The 19,607-nt window shown below is 40.3% G+C and overlaps 1 protein-coding gene across 2 annotated transcripts; it reads right to left on the bottom strand.

Moving 5' to 3' along the window:
- Positions 1 to 2,502: 2,502 nt before the first annotated feature.
- On the bottom strand, positions 2,503 to 17,452 carry cpt1ab (carnitine palmitoyltransferase 1Ab (liver)). 2 transcript variants are annotated; one of them, XM_026364847.1, is made up of 19 exons: positions 17,302 to 17,452; positions 13,976 to 14,140; positions 13,372 to 13,514; positions 11,969 to 12,140; positions 11,418 to 11,519; positions 10,837 to 10,974; positions 10,648 to 10,725; positions 9,806 to 9,913; positions 8,521 to 8,605; positions 6,910 to 7,105; positions 6,392 to 6,580; positions 6,194 to 6,299; positions 5,891 to 6,004; positions 5,541 to 5,705; positions 5,292 to 5,423; positions 5,046 to 5,198; positions 4,742 to 4,855; positions 4,501 to 4,593; positions 2,503 to 4,396 (listed from the first exon to the last, which is right to left on the bottom strand). In XM_026364847.1, the coding sequence occupies exons 2-19, from the start codon at positions 14,114 to 14,116 to the stop codon at positions 4,313 to 4,315; spliced, it is 2,313 nt and encodes a 770-aa protein (XP_026220632.1). In that variant the 5' UTR covers positions 14,117 to 14,140; positions 17,302 to 17,452; the 3' UTR covers positions 2,503 to 4,312. The 2 variants fall into 2 exon arrangements, with proteins under 2 accessions (XP_026220632.1, XP_026220631.1); XM_026364846.1 differs by lacking the exon at positions 8,521 to 8,605 and adding an exon at positions 9,078 to 9,165.
- Between the last annotated feature and the right edge of the window lie 2,155 nt (positions 17,453 to 19,607).

The raw sequence follows: 19,607 nt of genomic DNA on the forward strand, positions 1-19,607 counted from the left end.
GCGGAGGTTGGAAAGCAAGAATCTGCTCCTTTTGTGAGCAAAACTTTAGGAAAACAACATATTCTATGTGATTTATGAATGATAATCCATTTATAGTACAGTACAGTTGTCCATACATCCAACATATCTCCCCAATCCACGTACAGTGATTAGTTTATGTGTTTGACATTGGGCCTTTGTTCTGAACAGTGAAACTCCCTCTGTGAGGTCTGCTTTGATGTAAAATCATAGCTCAGTTCCTTCCACAAATCTTGCGGTTAAAAACATCCACCCTTAAACTAACATTTAGCAGCAGGATGCAACGGGTCCAATCTTTTTTTTTTTTTTTTCTTCATTCACTGAATCAACTTGTAACATTCAACCCAATTAGTTTGGGGCATAACAGAAACTTGCGTAAGTTGTCCGGCAGCGCAGGAAAAACAAATTGTCCTGCCAAAAGCCGAATCAAGAATGACACAAATGATCCACATACAGTAGGTGCAATGAGGAGTGATTCTCCATTGGTAACAGCTAGCAGCGATTACCCCCAGACAAAATGGCAGCGCCTCTGCTCCCGTGTGAATGAACAGCTTATAAAACAAGATAGGCGACTCTGGCCTCCCCTATTTTCTTTGAGGGTGTTGTGGAGCAAGTGGCACATGAATTAAGATGGTGACAAGCACAGGGCCGCAGATCTCTCCCAAAGTCTACTTTTAGAAACTGCAAGTCAAGGTTTTAGGTTTCAGTGTCTGCTCTTGAGTGAATGGGTTTTCCAGCTTGGCAATTAGGTGCACAGCTTGTTGTCCTTACGCCAGCTGGTTCAAGTCTGTTGAAGACCACTGTATGGATTTGGCATTGTTTGCCTGCATGTGTTGTCTTTCAAATAGAGACAATACAGGGTTTTTAATTGGTATAAATACTAGGAATCTGCACCGAGAGATGGCTTAGCATGCTGCCTTTTGATAAAGACATAAAGTAGACAGATATGCAGATGCTGACTTTGGAAGTGATCCTTTTTCTCATGTGGCCAGATTGTGGTATATGAGGAGTACGCAGACCTCAGGAATGCAATCTTGAAATGTTAGCTGGCTTTTGGACGTCTAGGGCAGGGTGACATCAGTGTGGGTGTACAATTGTGGAGGTGTGTGTGTGTGTGTGAGAGAGAGAGAGGGACAGTTCATGGCTGAGCATATGTGGTGGACAGGAACTAAAGGGAAACTTGTCACATGTAATGACTTCCTGCCTATGCCCTCCTTGGAAATCTGTCACCTCGTGATGCCTTTAAACGTGTTCTGTTTAATTTAAGTTAATCGCTGAATACACCCCGAGCAGCCTCAGAGGAGGGACTTCTAAGTATTAATACCCTCAGAGATGGAACTGGCTCCTCGACGCTGTCCACTTGAGCCCAACCACCTGGCCAGACTGGCAGGCTACAGTGTCCTTTTGATTAAATAAACACTGCTAGAAGGAAGGAAAGATCTAACTTTCACAAGTCCACCCTCTGATCAAGGTGAGAGTTGAGCACTCGAACAAGAGTTAAACCATCACCGTGGTGCACAGCGACCTCTGTGCTTGACCGAGGCCATTTCTCTATAGAGAAGGATAGAGAGATTTAAAACCACCACTTGAACCCAGCTAAATGCTCAAAATTAGAGCAGCAATTGATTATTTTTACACTCTGACTCTAGGACTGGGCAAATTCATCAGTCATTGAGTTTACCACCATGCATATGTGAAATAATTCAACAATTACTAATTGTGGACTGTCATGTAGACTGATGCAGACATTTGTGGTCACCGGAAAACAATTACTAAGGACTGTGGTGATCCTCCAGTGCCACCATGAGGTTGACATTTTTCATAGTCAGTAAAACCCCCTGACAACTGTGGATGGATGGATTACCATGAAATTTGATTCACATGCAGTTTTCACAACACCTCAGGGCGAAAGTAATAGAAGTAATAGTATTAACTTTACTAAAGCCTTAGCAAATCATCTAGTGTCACCGTCAGTGATACTAATTTAGTGCAATGTCCAGTACTGTGCAAAACTCTTAGGCCACCATTAGATTTCTTTTTTCAGTAATGCTGTCTTGGCTATGTACAAAAAGTGGTTTTCTTATTTTAGACCATCCCTGATCAGATAAGCAGATTTTGACAGGTCTTCCATCCATTTTTTGGTCTCTCCATGTTCCTCAGAGGTCACACTCAATATTGATCATGTCAGCCCACGTTACACGTTTTTCCTCCTTAATATGTGTTCAATACTGGGTACACCGTTTCTATATGTTCTAGTTGTATTCTAATAAAGAGACTAAGAAATAAATATATACATGTCATAAATGTTTTGCCAAACAAATCTAATAGCGACCTAAGACTTTTGAACAACAATGCACCTGCTAAACATCATCACGTCATTTCAGATTTATCTATTGATCTGTGGCTGCAGTTATCACTGTATTTATCATTAACAGTGGTGAATTAATTAAAGCAGACAAAAAGAAGAGATGACGTACTCAGAGGTGATACGGCTGTGTGACATTCACTTTATTGTTAAAACTTGTTTTGGTATATAAGGTGCATGCCTTTTTTTTTTTTTTACACGTCTTTAAATAAAGGCAAACATATACAGCGTCAGCTTCAAAACCCATGCAGCAGTGTAAACTCGATGTCTACTGAGATAAAATATCAAACAAGTACAGTACAACATACTGGCAAAGTCTGTGATAACAAAAGTGTAAAAGGAAGCATTCCGTCTGTTTCATGTCTTAAATCAGCCGAGTTTTAACTTAGTGCTTATCATTCACGGCATTCAGCTGGCACATACGTATGTCTCAAACTGCTGTGTGAATAAAGGGGTTAAAATGTGGGGGAAAAAAATAAATAATGATGAACTGACAACATATACATAACAAAAATGCATTCCTACACATGACACCCTTCTGCCCTTCCTAAGAAATGATCATTTCTCACTGCACTGGACACGCCACTAGGTGATCCTGCACTTGATCTTGTCTAGGCAACAACAGCTTCAGCACCCATATGCTGTGCGGTCTGAAAGGTAAGTCCACCAAAGTAGTTAGAAATTGGTTAGTTTGAACTAAAGGACCAGTCATGGAGTGCACAGGATAGTTATAAGTACAGGTAACCCACTCTTTTGGTTATTTATTTATTTTTTTTAAACACAAAACAGAAAAAACTGCCACCGTTGGCTACAAACCGTGTCAAATTCACCCACACATGCACCTTGCCCTGCCAATCCTTCACTTCAACAGAAAACTGATTAAAGAACTTCACCGGGGTCACGTATCATTGTACTGCATCTCAACTTCTCCTATCGCTGCACATGTACATGCCGAAATCAGCGCTAATTTTGCTATCCTGTAGCCAGCACGGTACATACTAGGCCGAGTTAGAAAAACCTGAGTATGAATGGAACAAACGCGCGCACCTAGACATGATCTGTCTTTGTCGCTATATGGTAAAATAGTAGCAGATAAAAAGAACAAATGCGCTGACTTGGGTCTGAAAGGCAATGGAAACCAATTCAGTAGGCAGCTGCAACAGATTTCCTCAGCCTTGACATCAAATTGATAAAGAATCACTCTCAAGATCAAAGTTCAATATTTTTGTAGTAATAGATCATCAGTTTTTATCCTACAGGCTTCAGTAGGCATATGGTTACGGAATAGAAATGTTCTGCCTAAATAATCAGATCAAGCCATGTGAAATTAATGGACACCACGCAACATGCAATTTGTTGATGATATTTAACATCAAGCTGCTTTGGCAAGTTACACGTGACTGAGTGTGTAACCGAGAGGACTAGAAGAAACCTAAAACAACAAAATATATTTTTATGGTTATTGAAATTGAGACAAAACTAGTAAAAAATATTGTATCTTCTCTCATCTTAAAATTTGATTTAAATATTGGATGATGCTACAGAACAAGACTTAAGCTGACATGTCTTCCTGCGGAGTAGGAGACTTGATCTCAGACTTGTCCTTCATTTTCTCCTCCCTTTCTGCCCTTTTTCAATATTAGAAGCTAACTAAGACACATACAGCCCAGTAAATAAAAACTTTGATCTGTACACCACCTGAACCCAGTACCACCACAATCTTACCTTGTGCATACCTACAGTACACATAAGCACCTCACAAACATATTTGACAGTTTCCAAAAAACTCTTAATAATCACCCTTATTTATGTAACATCAATTAACTTAAAAATAACCCCCTAATCCAACATTTGATTCTGTACAAGCTTAATGAAGAATATATGTTTTGCTAAAAACGTCTTATGCTTTTGCACCGATGGAGGGGGCAATCACTTGGCTTTGTTGTCGAGCTGGAAAAGACCCAGGATGTCCAGCATGGCCTGTCTGATGTTGGCACCGAAACGGTGCGAGTCCTGAAAGTAAACAAAAAAACAAAAAGTTTATTACAAAATTCTCTTCATAAAAACTATGAAATAATATAAATCAGTGTGTTATAATAGAAACTTGGTGAACTTACAGTTTCTGGGCTTGAGAATTTGCTAGAGATGTGGAAGTTGATGAGGTTCTCACCAACAATGATGTAGGAGACACCATAACCATCATCAGCCACCTAGTGGACACAAGACAAAAAAAGAAAAAGTTTTATATGTTTTCAAACTATATTACTAAAGTCTGAGTTTCTGACATATACTTAGTGTGACAATAATATTTCTCAACTGAAATAAATAAATTTCAATTGACCCTGATGCATTACTCACCGGACCAAATCCACCTCCAGAGGACGCATATTCTGGATGTCTGACAAGGTCAAACAGCTCAAGCTGCTGCATAGGAGTCTGACTGGTGGACAGCCTCCACGGCTCAGACAGGACCTAAACATAAAGATAACGAGCACTTAATTCACTGGTTAAATCAAACTTCCTCTGTGTTCCCAACCCCGAGTAACATTTTTCTGGGGTTATTCTTTATTAGACATCCATCACACAGACAGCATGACACTGATGGGGGGTTAGTTAACAAGAGGGACAGCTTTAAGAGTGGAACTCTTATAGGAGCACATACCTCCTTGAGGAAAGGCGAATCTTCTCCCAGGTATTTGGAAACCACGTACATACAGAAAAGGTGGCGATCAATGCCCCCTCCTGTCATGGCCAGACGGTACATGTTTTGGTGTTTCTCTGCTGCCACTTTGAGCAACCTGAGGCGCTCTTCTCTCTGAGCGGACAGGAAGAAGTAAAAAACAAAGCATGACAACGAGTTGAAGAGTCAGATACTGGATCAACTGTTAAAAGTATGTGTGTTTCTTACTGTCTCATCTCTGATCATGGAGCGGACAAAGTCGCAGCTCTCCGTGGTGCAGGAGCGCACAGTTTCTGTCCGGCCCTCACGGAACAGACGCGTCATGGAGGCTTCGTAAGTCAGGCAGAACTTCCCTTTGTCCTTTTGAGGAAGAAAACGGATCAGCATTAAAAAACGAAACCACAGAAATAAGTTTTACTAACAGAGTTATTAAAACCTACAAGTGTTAAAAGTAACTAGTGAGAAGAATGTACCAACCCTGTAATGAGCCAGCTGCAGGGCAATCTGGATGAAGGCATCTGGACTTGTGCGGCACTTCTTAATCAGACCCTTTCCAAATTGAGTAAAGGGAAAACTGTGACAGTCCACGTCATCTGCCAGAGCCCTGGCCACTGTCAGAGAGCTCTGAATGACCTCCTGGCACTAGAGGAAATGAGGAGAGTGGTTATGTTTAACTGGGTAGATATTACTGCTATTTAAGAATACATTCATTTTATTTTAAATAAAAGAACATAACAGTGGTGCACATATACCGAGCTACCAGCAGAGGGAAACAAAGGTCTATGACTAGCATCTCAGCACTATGAGAGCTGCTCTTTCAGACATACCTCAGCAGGGATGTCCCACTGCAGCCTCATAGGACCTGGCAGGTTGGGGTGGGGCTTCCCACAGCAATGACCATCCTCAGTATATCCAAGCTTCGGGTCCATGGAGAGCACATGCTAAAAAACAGAGACAAGTTTCCACTCAATTAAAATAGTAGACATGAAACACATTGACCGCTCATTAAGCTAGTTAGATTTCTGCCTAAAAAAGAAAAAGAAAGAACACACAAACAAAAAAAAAAAAACATACTTGGCTGATAACCAACGATCATCCAAAAATGAATTCAACGAGCTACATTGACATACTTCCCACAGATGGCCGACGATTGGAGCATCTGCCCAGGAATGCTCTGCGTTCAGTCCCATGGTGCCATTCTTGAAGAGAATCATGTTAAATGATTTGTCAAACCACCTGAAAGAAAACAAATAGTCAATACCTTTTGTTTATTTACCAATAAACTTGTGCCACACACTCTTTCATAATCGGCAGATTGTCTGTCCCACCTGTCGTAGCACTTTCCATGGAGCAGGGACTTGGCAAAGCTGTCCAGAGACTGGACTGGGTTGTCTTTATCATAGAGTTGCTCTGAGTCATCAAGGGTTACAAAAAAGGCCGCCTTCTCTATGGCGTCCAGGGACTGCTTGTTCTTACCACGGCTGAAGAAGGTTTCACGGGCCTTTGCCCATGGAGTCCTGCAAAATGTTCAGAAAAAGGAGGATAAGGTTTTGTTGTGACAGGAACTTTTCTTTGTTTTACAGTTGCTTCAGATTTGAGTGAGTGTGTTACAAACATCTAACTTCAGGTGTAGTTTCTCAGTGTGAGAAAAGTGTTGTGTGTAACATAAAGAATACTCCTTGCATTTTTGTGGTTATAGCCACACCCACGAAACCTTACAACTAGAACTAGAAATAACATTAGAGATATGCCACAGACATGTTTGAAGTCAATCAGAAACATATTTTAGTATTCAGATCACACTGTGTTGACTACTCGTGTGGCCTCATCGACACTGGCCACCCACCTGTCCCCTGCAGTGAGTGCAGCCAGTCTCTCCTCTCCTGGCAGGGGCTCGGACTGATCTGCCAGGATCCTCTCCATCTGCTGCTCTATTTCCCGTGGCAACAGCAGCCGTCCATCATAAAACATCCACACCTTGAAGAAACGGCCCTTATGGTACACGGCTATGTGTTTGCTCTCATTCATGTGCTGTAGGGTGTCTAGAAGACAGGTACCAATTGTAAGGGGGGAGAGAACAGGAAGAAAAGTTGGAGTGTTTCAGGTGGTGGCAGGGACACTATATTTCTGTGTGTTAGTGCAGCTTGTAAGATTGTATGACATAAATTGTGATCGGTGCCAATTCTTCTATTGTAATAACAATAAAGCAGCCGTTTAAGAGAAGAATGGATGTCACAACATTTCACTTCTGGGAGTACCAGGTGATAATTATTGGCCTCAGTGGTGTCAAATGATGTGACGATCCACATCGGGCGATTTATGTTAAGGATAATTTTTTGTTTTTGGGTAGTATTTTTATTTTGTGAACATCATTCATTCATTGTTACATTTCTTTAGTAGGACAAAAAACAACAACTTAAAGTTAAAGTAATTATCCAGTTAAAAAAATGATTTAACCAGCTTGAAATGAGAAATGAGATGAACAGGGAGAGAAATCTGGGAACAGGACAGTGGTTTGGAATACGATGAACTGAGGCAATGTTTGTTTGAACAGAACTGTGCACAGCAGGGAAACCAATTCACAAACACGGTTTGCATCTTGGATACGGAGTTCTGATATTGTTTTGGTGATGTTGAGCTCATACAAACATTGCACTTGTTACAGGCAAGACAAAGGACAGGATACTTATGCTAGAAACAACCCCAAGAACAACAACCTCACATCCAGGTGATATGCAGACAACTTAAAGTAAGGACACCTCCAGCAAAGACAATATAGAACGTGAGGGAAGACCACCATTGTATGCTTTTAATGAACTGGCTTTGGCAATTACACCAAGCTCTATTAAACCTTCAAAACAATCCTTCATCATAGCATTTGTGCTAATCTTTAATCGAAAAATAAGCACACTGGATTTCTTCTATAATCTTTTTTTAATTTAAATTTAACAATTCACTTTTGTCCTCTGCAGCCACAAAGATAAAAGCAGTCTGAGTTTCATGCACTTCTCCTCTCATGTTATCTCTTATGTGGCTGAACAATCCAATGTGACTTCAGTCAGAGTAATCAAGCATATTATGACATTTCAGTGTGCTGTCCTTAAGGAGACGTTATTATTTTTAGATAATTCATGCCCATAAACATCATCCAAAATTAAGGGTGACTGTTTACGTGGAACACAAACTTTAGGAGTGAATACTAAATCTATTGTTGTTGAAGGTTCAGCAGTATTTCCAGGCTCTACCTTAACCATACCACTGTTTTTCCTTCACAACATTCAAACTGTAGATTTCAGCCACATGCAAATTAGTCCTTGACATGTGCATACAGTAGTACACATGCATTATCAATTCACTGGGGTCATGTTATTTCCATTTCAAAACAGATGGACAAAATGTCCCAAGGAGAAGTACAGTAGGAGGAGTGTGGAGAGGGTGGCACTGCTAAAGACTCTACCTGTTTCTACACCTGGGACACGAGTGGTGTTGAACATATACTCGTATTGGGATGAGCACATGGGAATAGTGTTTTGGAGCATGAGCTGAAAAGCAAAAGGGGAGAGTCAAACACAGAGATGACAAACTAATTCACGAAAATACCCAGGGAGCAGCAGACACACACACACCTACAGGGATAGGAGCAATGAAGTGGAGAAGGAGTGATGAGGATTGGCTGGATAAGTAGCAGGACAGATCTCAAAAGGCTGCCAGTGGAGGATACATGAGCAGGCTCCAGAAACCAGTAACCGGCCACCTCAACACCACCAGCAAAGCCCTGATGTAGCAGTAGGATTGGAATTTAGATGTACACACTTTTGAGGATGTTAAGATAAAACAAATCACTTTAACCGATTTGAATATTGAAAAGCCTAAAAGTGGCAGGATTGTTTCAGGGCTGTGCTGCTGGGAATGAGTCTAGGAGTCAGGTCTCCCGATGACTGCTGCCGCGGTGGTGGCTAGGGTCACAAGGTAGAGGGGGTCTGAGGGCACGGCGGAGATGTGCCCTCCTCTTACCTGTTTCCACACCAGGGATGCGGGTGGTGTTAAACATCCGCTCCCATTGAGCTGAACACAGAGGAACCTTGTTCGCCAGCAAGTATATCTAACGCAGCGTCCAACACAGCGAGGGGACAAAAAAAAGTGAAACACAGACAACTGAATGTGAGTGTGTTACAGAGTGAGCTGGCGTTCGTATAACTGGATCCAATCAGCATTTGCCAGAGATAAGTGTGTATTTATGAAGCATTTTGTAGAATGGGTGTCATTATTGCACAGGGGTATAAAGAATCTGCACTGAAGCATCATGCAGGCTGGTAAAGAAAAACACACGGGTACGGGGAGAAAACAGCACGACTATACATGAAGAAAATCACCAGTATTAATTTAGCTTTATCCTCTAAGCTTTTAGAAAACATATGATCTTGCATGGCTGGTAATAACTAATGTAACGTAACCAAAAACAGCACGAAGCTCATTGAATGGCTCCTTCTAAAATCGAGGTTAGTCAAAATGAGCCGAGGTCAATATCAAGTATCTACTGCACACAATCACTGTAAAATTGTGGACAACAAACCTACTTCACAGAGGCTTTTAAAACATAAGCAGCTCTCATAACACTGATATAATACTGATGTTATTCTTTTCCCAAGGTAGATGATTAATGTACGAACATCGACAGAGTTCAAGAGAAACCTTGAGAAGTAAAACAGGAAGACAGGAAGACAGGGGAACTCCATACTCACTGGTTTGATCTGGGCTCTGTCCAGTTTTCTCCTGTAGAGCATGATGGCATGAATGGTATTACCTGCCCTGGCGGCCTGGATGGAGGTAGGGAACACGTACAGGAAATCCTGGACAAAAGGGATTAGTAATAATAAATTAATAAATATGTCGCACTTGTACAAAGGGTGCTATGCAAATAAAGTTTGATTGATTGATTGATTAATGGCTTTGTAAGCAAGAACAGAGATGCATTTAGTGCAAGCTGTAAAACAGATATTTCAAAATCCCATGTTAATTGTCTACAAGATAGCTAAACACATACAAAACGTGTCCACAGGTCAAATGTTGTCTCTGGCAACAGTAACCCAAATTTGCCCCCCCTGCACTAACAGTCCAGTCTCCTGACGCAGCCATTCAGGTAGAAACACACAGAGGGAGTAAGGGTTTGTCCCTATGACAGATCCTCAGTGGTGGAAAATTATTCTCCTGAGTTTACTGGGTCCATAATCACAAAACTGTCCAGGTGGTAAAGACACAGGACAAAGACAGACAGGAAAGATGTATGTAGATCTCAATTATAATTGTAACTAGTGATTTACATTACATTTACAGCAACGGGTAACACTGCAGGTCTAGTTACATTTTTTTAAAGATTTCCACTTAAACTGTTAATAATTAAAGAGAAATAACTTCCGCAGCCAACTCTCCACAGCTAAGCGGATGTCGGCTCTGCAAAAAGGTCACATTCACATGGCAGTCCAAGTGTTGAACGCTCTTATGTCACCAGAAAAACACCTTTAGAAAAATCAATCAATCTAAAAGTAGAAGCATACTGCAACATGCTCAGGTAGAAATATATTACCATGGCATAGTAGTTGCTGTTAACCATGATGGGTGCACGGCCTCTAAGGTAAATGTACTCTTCCCACCAGTCACTGACCTGTGCACAGGAAAAGAGGGCGATTAAACACATCACTTTAATTTAAGCCTCACAGTGACAAAATAGCACCAAAATAAATATTACATAATAAGGGAATTCTTTCTCACTCACATAGTTGGAGGCCCACCATGACTTGAGTTTGAGGTACCACTGTACCCTTGGTCCCAGGTTCTTCTCAAAGTCTTTAGCCAGGCCCTTCATCCGGTCATACTGCTCATCATCCATCAGTGGGCGCACTGACTCCAGGTACTGTAAACACAGAGAAAGGCAAAGTCGGAAAGAGTGAAGCGAAGTCCCTTTAACTCGCACTTCAAGGAGCGAGCAGACAGGCCAGAAAAACAAGTCATCCATTCTGTGACAGGCAGGTTGTTTGTCGAGTGGCTCTGCCTTGGGCAACACAGTTAAACAACAAAAAAGATGAGGAGGAAATGTGCATAGTAGCAGAAATATAAACCTACACTTTTGGAGTCTTAGTGAAACACAGACGTCACTGAAGTAAACTCTAACCCCTAACTCTGACTATTTTGCATCATAGAGATATAACAGCATATATAACATTTCTGAGCATTTAAATAATTCTTATCTTAATTGTTATTCAAAGTAAATGTGAGAATGTTAGGTCTTTAAATGTGTTTTAAAAGCAAACTCTGGTGCCCGTTCATACATAAAACGACATGATAGTAGTTAATTACCCTTTTGCAGGTGTCCTTGACTGAGGGGACAGGTAGCCGTGGCAAAGAGTTCTGGAAACTGTAAAGCATTGGCTTCCTGCCAGAGAACAGCCTCACTAATAACTGGACAAGAAACACAGATAAGAAAGACCAAAGAGGGCAAACAGAATGTTTAAAAAAAAAAATACTGTTTCAGCTGGAAATCTGCAGAGTATGAGGCGAAGTACAAAACACGTAACCAGTATGTAACATGTACATAACAAAGTGCTTTGTTACACTTTAAACAAGAAAGACATATCTCTGACTGCACACGTGAGCCTGTAAAAAAAATCACTTAGACTTTAGACTTTTCACTTAGAATTGTTAAACTTTAATAACATGAATCCTTAATAACTATATATCTTACATTTTCTCTGATAATATTCATTTTAACTAAAACCCTTGTTAGCATAAATGATGCCCCCACATGACAAATATAAGTTACAACTCTTAGCTCTCATACATTTGACTCTCACAAGTAGTAACAATGTCTTCCACATGTGACGGTAAAAAGAGGACATTCATTGTCTCACCAGCCACAGACGACTAGACCAGGACACGGTCCCATGGCGTTCCTGCATCCAGCCGTGCCACGACAACAAAGACTTAAGGACATTCCTCATGATCATGATAATGGTGATCCACAGGCTTGTGCCCACCAGGACTCCGCCAACTATTCTCTGGCTGTCTGAGGACATATATCGACTATGGACAGAGGAAGAGAGAGAACAGAGAGAGGATGAGGACGACAAAGGGGTTGGGACCACGAGAAAGTCACAGTGGACGTCCATTTAATAGCAGAAAATCTGCTTTTTATTATCTGACTGTGCTGTGGTCATTTATTAGCTCAAAGAAAGCAAGAACAACTGGGCACATCATACAAACAACGTAGGTTAGGTCATCGGGAGTACGCACTGGAAGACCACAAAAGAAACCTTGGACAATTAATGTCATATAGCAGATGCATATTGGACTTGGCCCAGTCTAAACTCAACATTAAACCATGACTGATAAACGGTGCCTGTCATTTATCTTAACAGGATTAAAACACACAATACAGTAAACACACATTACCTTAGGTCATAATTATTGTGTACACTGTAGCGAGTGGCACTGATTATATATTTTGTAAACTTACGAAGTGGCACGGTTTTTGTTTTTTTATTTTTCTACAGTGTCAGACCAGAACCAACAAGTGTTCAAGCTTAACGCATAGTACATATTTCTATGATGAAAAGTTTAAAAACAAAGAAGTTAGTAACTTTAACAACTCCGCCTTGTTGATAAGAGGGTCATTAAAGACTTTTTATGGACACAAAGTTATATATCACTAAACATGACCAGCGCTTTGAGAAAATAGGTGTGGTGGACAGTTGGAACAAAGCTGGACTGAGAATCAAACTACTACTACTATTACTACTACTACTACTACTACTTTACAATCTGCAGTATAGTCCCACAATTTCTTTTAATGAAAACCTGGTTCATTGTTAAATTAGTAGTAAAAGCTTGGTGAATCTATGTGAGACACATTCTAAAGTGTTTTTCAACACTCAATTTGTCATCACATTTAAGTGCTCCACAGACCACCACAGGGGATTCTTTCTACCTGTGGCCATCAAACTATACAACTCATGTCCCCTCCGAAAGGGGGGGGGGGGGCAACTATCATTAGAATTATTATTTATGTCATATTTGTTGATGTTATTTTGTATTTGTGTTGGTGTAGGTCTTTTCTGGTTGTGGTTCATTGTGTCTGAATTGAGAGCAACTGTAACAAGGCAAAACAATTTCCCTCTGACACTGACAAAGTTTTTTGAATCCTAAATAGAAAGTTGTTTTTGTGTCATGTTTATAAAAAAAATAAAACGAAAACATCTAACACAAATGTTATGCTAGGACACGATTCACGGTATCATGACATTCGTGGCCTTACCTGATAGGTATGTGTTGTCCCAGCTTGGCAAACAACCCCAAAGAGGGATCCAGCTGTTTATATTTATTGTAGGACATGTAGGACACAACCACTACCATGAATCCAGCAGGGCTGCCTGGGTACACTCCAGTCATTACCCCATTCTGTGAAAAGGTAAACCGAATGGAGGATTACAAAGGTCACTGGGGTCACAGAGGTCACAGAGTGGAAAGAGTCCTTTAGTGTACAGCTCATAAAATCACTGATTTCAACACAGTGCTTTGGCTCCTGCTGACACATGTGAGCCATCATTTACTATCATCATCTAAACAAAGGATCAAGAGGAATGTGTGAAAATGCTGGCAGGTCTTTGGCTTCAAATGACTCAACATGACTGTGTAAACAAACAACTAGGCCAAAGGCTAGGACACACAGAATAGACAGGAAAGTTACTCTCACTGTTTGCTGTTTGAGAGAGTAGGTGACCTTCCAGGGTGACAGTGTTAACTGAACTCAACAAAACAGATTTACAGAACTGGTCACTACCGGGACTCTCGTGAAGTTGTTTATCAAGTAAATATTTACTGAGAACAGAACTTGCTCTTACATGCGTTACACATCTCACCTTGAAGCGAACAAACCTCTTCTTCCAGGAGTGGAGGCCTGAGAGGTAGACTTGACGTAGAGCCTCATGGCACAGATGTAAGTCAATGCCATCGGGGCTGACTGTGAACTGGAAGGCCACGGCCTGGTGTGCTTCTGCCATGGTGGCTTCAACCGCGCAGAGTCACTGTAGGAAAGAAAAAGGTGTTTGACAATTGAGGTAAAAACATCAACCAAACCACAGCTTATGTCTTGTGGAATGGTATTTTTATCTAGTAATCATAAATAACATATGTAGGTCCACATCTATAGTGACTTTAACAATGATTGGGTGCAAACAAAGATGAGGCCGTCCACGTTATCAGATCATCCAAAAGAACAGTGTTCCAAACGGACAGCTCTTTGTCATAGTTCCTAGTGATCAATAGGTCTCGATTCCTCGAAAACAGCTCGGATTACCTAATTCCCAAGAATTAATCAGTTTAAAGTATTTGTAAAGAAACAGTGTCGGACTGGTAAATCTTATTGGATTTGAAAACACTGGGGCAAAGTTAACACCAAGTTAGATGGATAAGTAAGTGTGCACTCAAGGGAAGGGTATATAGGATTATGGGTAAGACTGCTACGGTGCTAAAACAAGCAACAATATCAATATAATATAATTAGCAGCTGTTTTCATGATTATAAGTCCCTTGTTAATAGACTATATATTGCTGTGTCATATTTGTCTTGATGTTGTCTCAAGTGCATAATCATCTGACTATGTCTTAGACAACAATTAGCTGTGTGCGTGTCCTTTCTAAACAACTGTGATACGAGGCAGCAATGAAACGTAGCGCTATCTATAAAAACATAACATCATATAATCTAAGTACTAAAACAAATAACCCAGGTACCACATTAACAATATTTTGCTGGTCTCATGCATTGAATGCAGTCATAAAGCTGTGTGCCCTGTTCTGGAAAAGATCACAAATACAGGAAACTCCTTCATAAATGACTGATGTGCATCTTGTATTTAGTTTTGATATCAACTAAGCGGCTTCCTGCCAGCTGTTACCAAGGAGATATGTTGGGAGTTGACTGGTACTGACTTATATCAGTCATTTCTGAACTAGTTTGGTTTGTGTGCCATTTTATCTTTGACAACATATTAACTGATGATGGTGAACTGTGACTAGAAGCTCCTTTAATTAAAAACAAATAAACTCCAAGTGAGCAACTGCAGTTTAAACTATGTTAAGATGCAAATTTTATAATATTTATATTTATTCTACATGGAAAACAATGGAAACTGATTTTAGGACTGCAGATGTGACATAACTATGTCCATATGTGTTTTGGTATGAGCTCATCACCAGTAGCAATATTGTTTCATTAAAGGGTGGTCTGGAATATGTGTCTAAAGCCTACTAGATGATAGTTGTATTTGTATATTCATTGATTGTGCAGTGCTTTCATAATGTTACAATATATAAGAAATTTCTGAATAAACTACTTCCAATGCACTGATATAATTTCATTAAACATAACATCCCATCTTATATGATATTTGAATAAACCCATGACAACACTGCAGAGCATATTTTTATAGTATATTTTTTTATATTTAGCCTGAATCTATTACAAAGCATCACCTGGATGATGAGGCTGTTTGAGGTCATTCAAGATGCCTTCAATTGCTGTCGGAAATACGAGGACCACATGAGTATACGCGTAAAAGCGGTGACTGCCCACAACCTCTAGAAACGTCTTCCAATGACGGTGTGTTCCAGCGGCTGTAAGGTCACTGTTTCGATGGTTGCCCTACTGTTTACTGCCATCTCACGGTAATGCTTTGCTGTTCAGGGCTGTTTGGTGCTCTGCTCTACTTCGTTTCCCACAGGCGATGCCTTTTTTTTACTTTGCAGTCTTTTTTTTTTTTTAATCATTTCATTCAATAAGAGCCTTTTGAAAACAAGGCACGCTCCTACGTTGTGAGTCTTGGGAAAGGAGCAGCATCCACAGAGCAGCGTTTCAGCAGTCAGTCCCTTCCCCCAGCTGCTCTCCAACATCACATGATCCACCCTGCGCTGCAGAAACTGGGGGAAAGGTCGCAGCGCTGCGCCGGGTGAAACCAGCGAGCCACCGTATTCCAGCAAACAAACCCCACTGGGCTCAAATGCTAACACATTTTTATTTTGCCTGCGGTATAAACTGCGTGTGTTTATTCTGTGTATTTCCAAGCAGATGCCGTACTTCGTCTATTATTATATGAACCGCCCCCAGTCTAACGTTGTGCATCCGCACTGTGACTCAAACCACAGCCGTCACCTCGCAAAACCTTTTCTCAGTTGACTCGGCTAAAAACACTGCAATATTAGACACTAAATCAATCCCAGCAAATACAAACACACACACACCACTGGTTACATATGTCTGGTAGTATCATACGTAACCTTTACCACGTGGTCTGGATGAAATGGAGTCAGTAGGTTGCACCCCCGGGTGTCAATAAACTGTACATAAACTGTATAATATGTACAGATCAGAAATAGACTGTTTCCTGTCTCATATTAATAACGACTTGCTTTGATGCTCTTACAAAAAGGACGCAGACAAACCACCTTTTCCCGACCTTCATTAGCAGGTGACTTTTCTTTTATTGTTACACATCATACTGGGCTACAGATACACTATAGTAAGTATGTATATATAGTATATGGTGTGAATATTAGAGCTGCAGATGGATTTGAACAGAGCTCCCAGGGGGCTGTCAACAAATGACCTCTACTTGGACCTTTTGCCTACATTCATGTTATGAACACCGACACAGGAGGGATAACCAGATCCCTCCCCACATTGTCATGAGTGAGATCTGCATGCAAAACCGTGAAGTTGGGAACAGGTGACATATTAAACGCAGATCATCATCATCATCATCATCATCATCATCATCAGGCACAGGCCTCTGCAATCCGCTCCCACAACCTGCTTCTCGGAGCCTACAGGCTACAGCTGTGAGCACAGTGTCCTGAGACTTTCATAAAGCATCATCTGCCTGCTTTCTGAGTGCTGCAGGCCAAACAAGCTCTCAAAGCCGGGTCCGTCACTGCGAGGCTGAGAAAATTCCTCCGTGCGTCACGGAGCAGCGCGCAGCTCTGACAAGGATATGCAAAACACTTACACTGATGATAAACGCACAGAAATAAACAGGTTTCAAGCTTTTTGCTGAGCTTGTACAGTTCCTTTTTTTTTTTTTCCCCTTCTTCCTACAAAGCCCTGCAGCCATATTTGCTACTTCTCAAACTACAGAGGGTCACCCAAGGCCACGATCTGTACGCGCAATGGAAAAAAATGATTACTCACCGACACTTTCTATCTGTCCGAGAGAGAGCAGAGCTTTCTGTTTTGACGGGGGTGTGACACGGCCCTGCTGTCGGCTAAGACTGCTGTTCACTGTGCATGAATGGGAGCACAGACTTGTATACACGGCCACACCGCCTGCCCCCTCGCACGACGTCACATTTCTCTCGTTTGGCTACGGTTTTAGCGGCCGACGGAACAGGTCGTGGTCGGAACAGCGCCCCCATGAGGCGCGCAGGACTGTGAGGGGGGACGGGTTTGATGAAGACACAAGTTAGATTTTATTACTAAACAAGAATGGTATCATAACCTTTAACAATATAATGACATTAACAGAGGAAACAATTCATCCAAGTACTGATGAAACAACATGGATAGTTTTCTTTCAGAAAAATAAACTAATTAAAAAAGTGGTGGCAAAAATGTTGTTTTATCTTAATTATCAGTGAGGTAATGTTGTAGGACGTCATGTAATGTTGCTAGATTTGAGATTGCAAGTACAAATTAACATTCAAGAAGACAACATATTTGGGAGATGATTTCAAGATTTGTTTTTGTGTCTAAAAAAAATGACATTACAATCTTTATTGCTTTTCATTATCATACTAAATTTCATGTTGTCACTTGAGATAGGAGCTGGAAATGCTGATTTTGTCCTCTTCCCAAAGAGAGCACAAATGATCACCACTGTTAAAACATAATTTTATTCTTAAGAGTGATATGTGTTGTTCGTGTATTGTCTCTTTTGCTTTGGGTGGTATAAGGAAGGTTGAGTACACTTTTATCAGAATTTCTTAAATTTGTATAATATCATATTTGTTTGGTTTTCAAGGGCATCTTTTTTCAATAAGGCACTTTCCTACAATATGGTTATTGCATGTTATTGTTATTATTGCAATTCATGTTCTCTGAATTGATACTTGAGCTAGTTGTGTAGGTGTTGTGTTATGTTATTTCTGGTAAGAAAGACAAATTCCTGAGATAGAGAGCTTTATATAATTTAGCGAAATCGGATTTTGAGGGGATGAATCTGTGTTTATTACAGAGTCGACTGAGCACACAGGTTACTATTACTTTTATTTTGAAGGCAAGTCGTACTTCCTGTAGCGCAGCCCTGTTTGACTTCCTGTATTTTATATTTCTTGTTATATTGTCAAATAGCGCTAGCTTAGCCGCTAACTTGCACTTAACACTTTGTGTAACTGCCACATCTCTATTTTGTGTATCAAAACTTGCTGATTAAATTGTTTTTAAACTAACTAAACTAGAAAAGGCATTCCCTGAAGATGATGCACTGTGAATGCTGAAATATTTAAATGCTTTGAGAAAGATTGCTTTCCTTAAATACCTGATCTTTCAAATACTGAGGTATATTTTCTGAAGGACAATTACATTTTAAAATATTATTTTTGCAAACCATAAGGCAAAAAAAAAAAAAAAATACAGAAAAGTAAAAAAAAAAAAATCAGTGTGTAACATCATCCTTTGAAATTAATAGAGAAGGTGGCAAATTGTAAAAGCAGCACAAAATAAAAAATTGTAAAAGATAATAAAATACTAAATGGTAGAATAATAAATTAATATGTTGAGATCCATTTAAAGATTGAACAGTGTTGATCGGTGTCTGAAGTATCTTAAAGTATACTGACCTAGTTAAAGCTTTGGTTTGTGGATTCCTTTTGTTCACATCAATTTATACAGATTTGCTGAAAATAAAATGTCCTTAAAAAGCTTAACAATTTGGTAGCTGAATAGTTTCTTCAGATGGAAATATGCAAAATTGGTGTGGATAGGGTTGTAAATATATCCTGCAGTTGAGTGGGTTAACAACAGCAATTCACAAAGTTTTAAATGAATTTTAATTATCAAAAATGTAACTTTCATTAATTTCTATACTTCACTACAATCACACAACATCTCTGCTCCTCTGCTGCTGTTTGTGGCCTGCAGTTATAAATACAAGCAAGCGGTATTTCCTGAATGACAGGTCAGTCTAACCCCTTCTCTCAAAGCAGCTGCGAGCAGATTTTGGTAAAAGTGGTTCAAAGCAGTAAATAGTGACCACGTTCACATTTCCGTCGCAAACTGACTCGCATCCTTTGCTTTGCTACAGATTGGTATCTGATTCAAATTTGACTTGATGTAAGTGTCAGGTTTCTTAATTGTCCAGGAAGTTTGGGAGACGTTACAGGTCTGACCTCTCATTCAGAAAAATAATGCTTGTTTTATAAATGCAGGAAATATAATGAATTAGGTAGCACAGAAGAAATAATACTTAGCTCTGGTGAGAGTGGGGGCTGCAACACAGT

The sequence above is a fragment of the Anabas testudineus genome, chromosome 6 (assembly GCF_900324465.2).
Source record: "Anabas testudineus chromosome 6, fAnaTes1.2, whole genome shotgun sequence".
Lineage (NCBI taxonomy): Eukaryota > Metazoa > Chordata > Actinopteri > Anabantiformes > Anabantidae > Anabas > Anabas testudineus.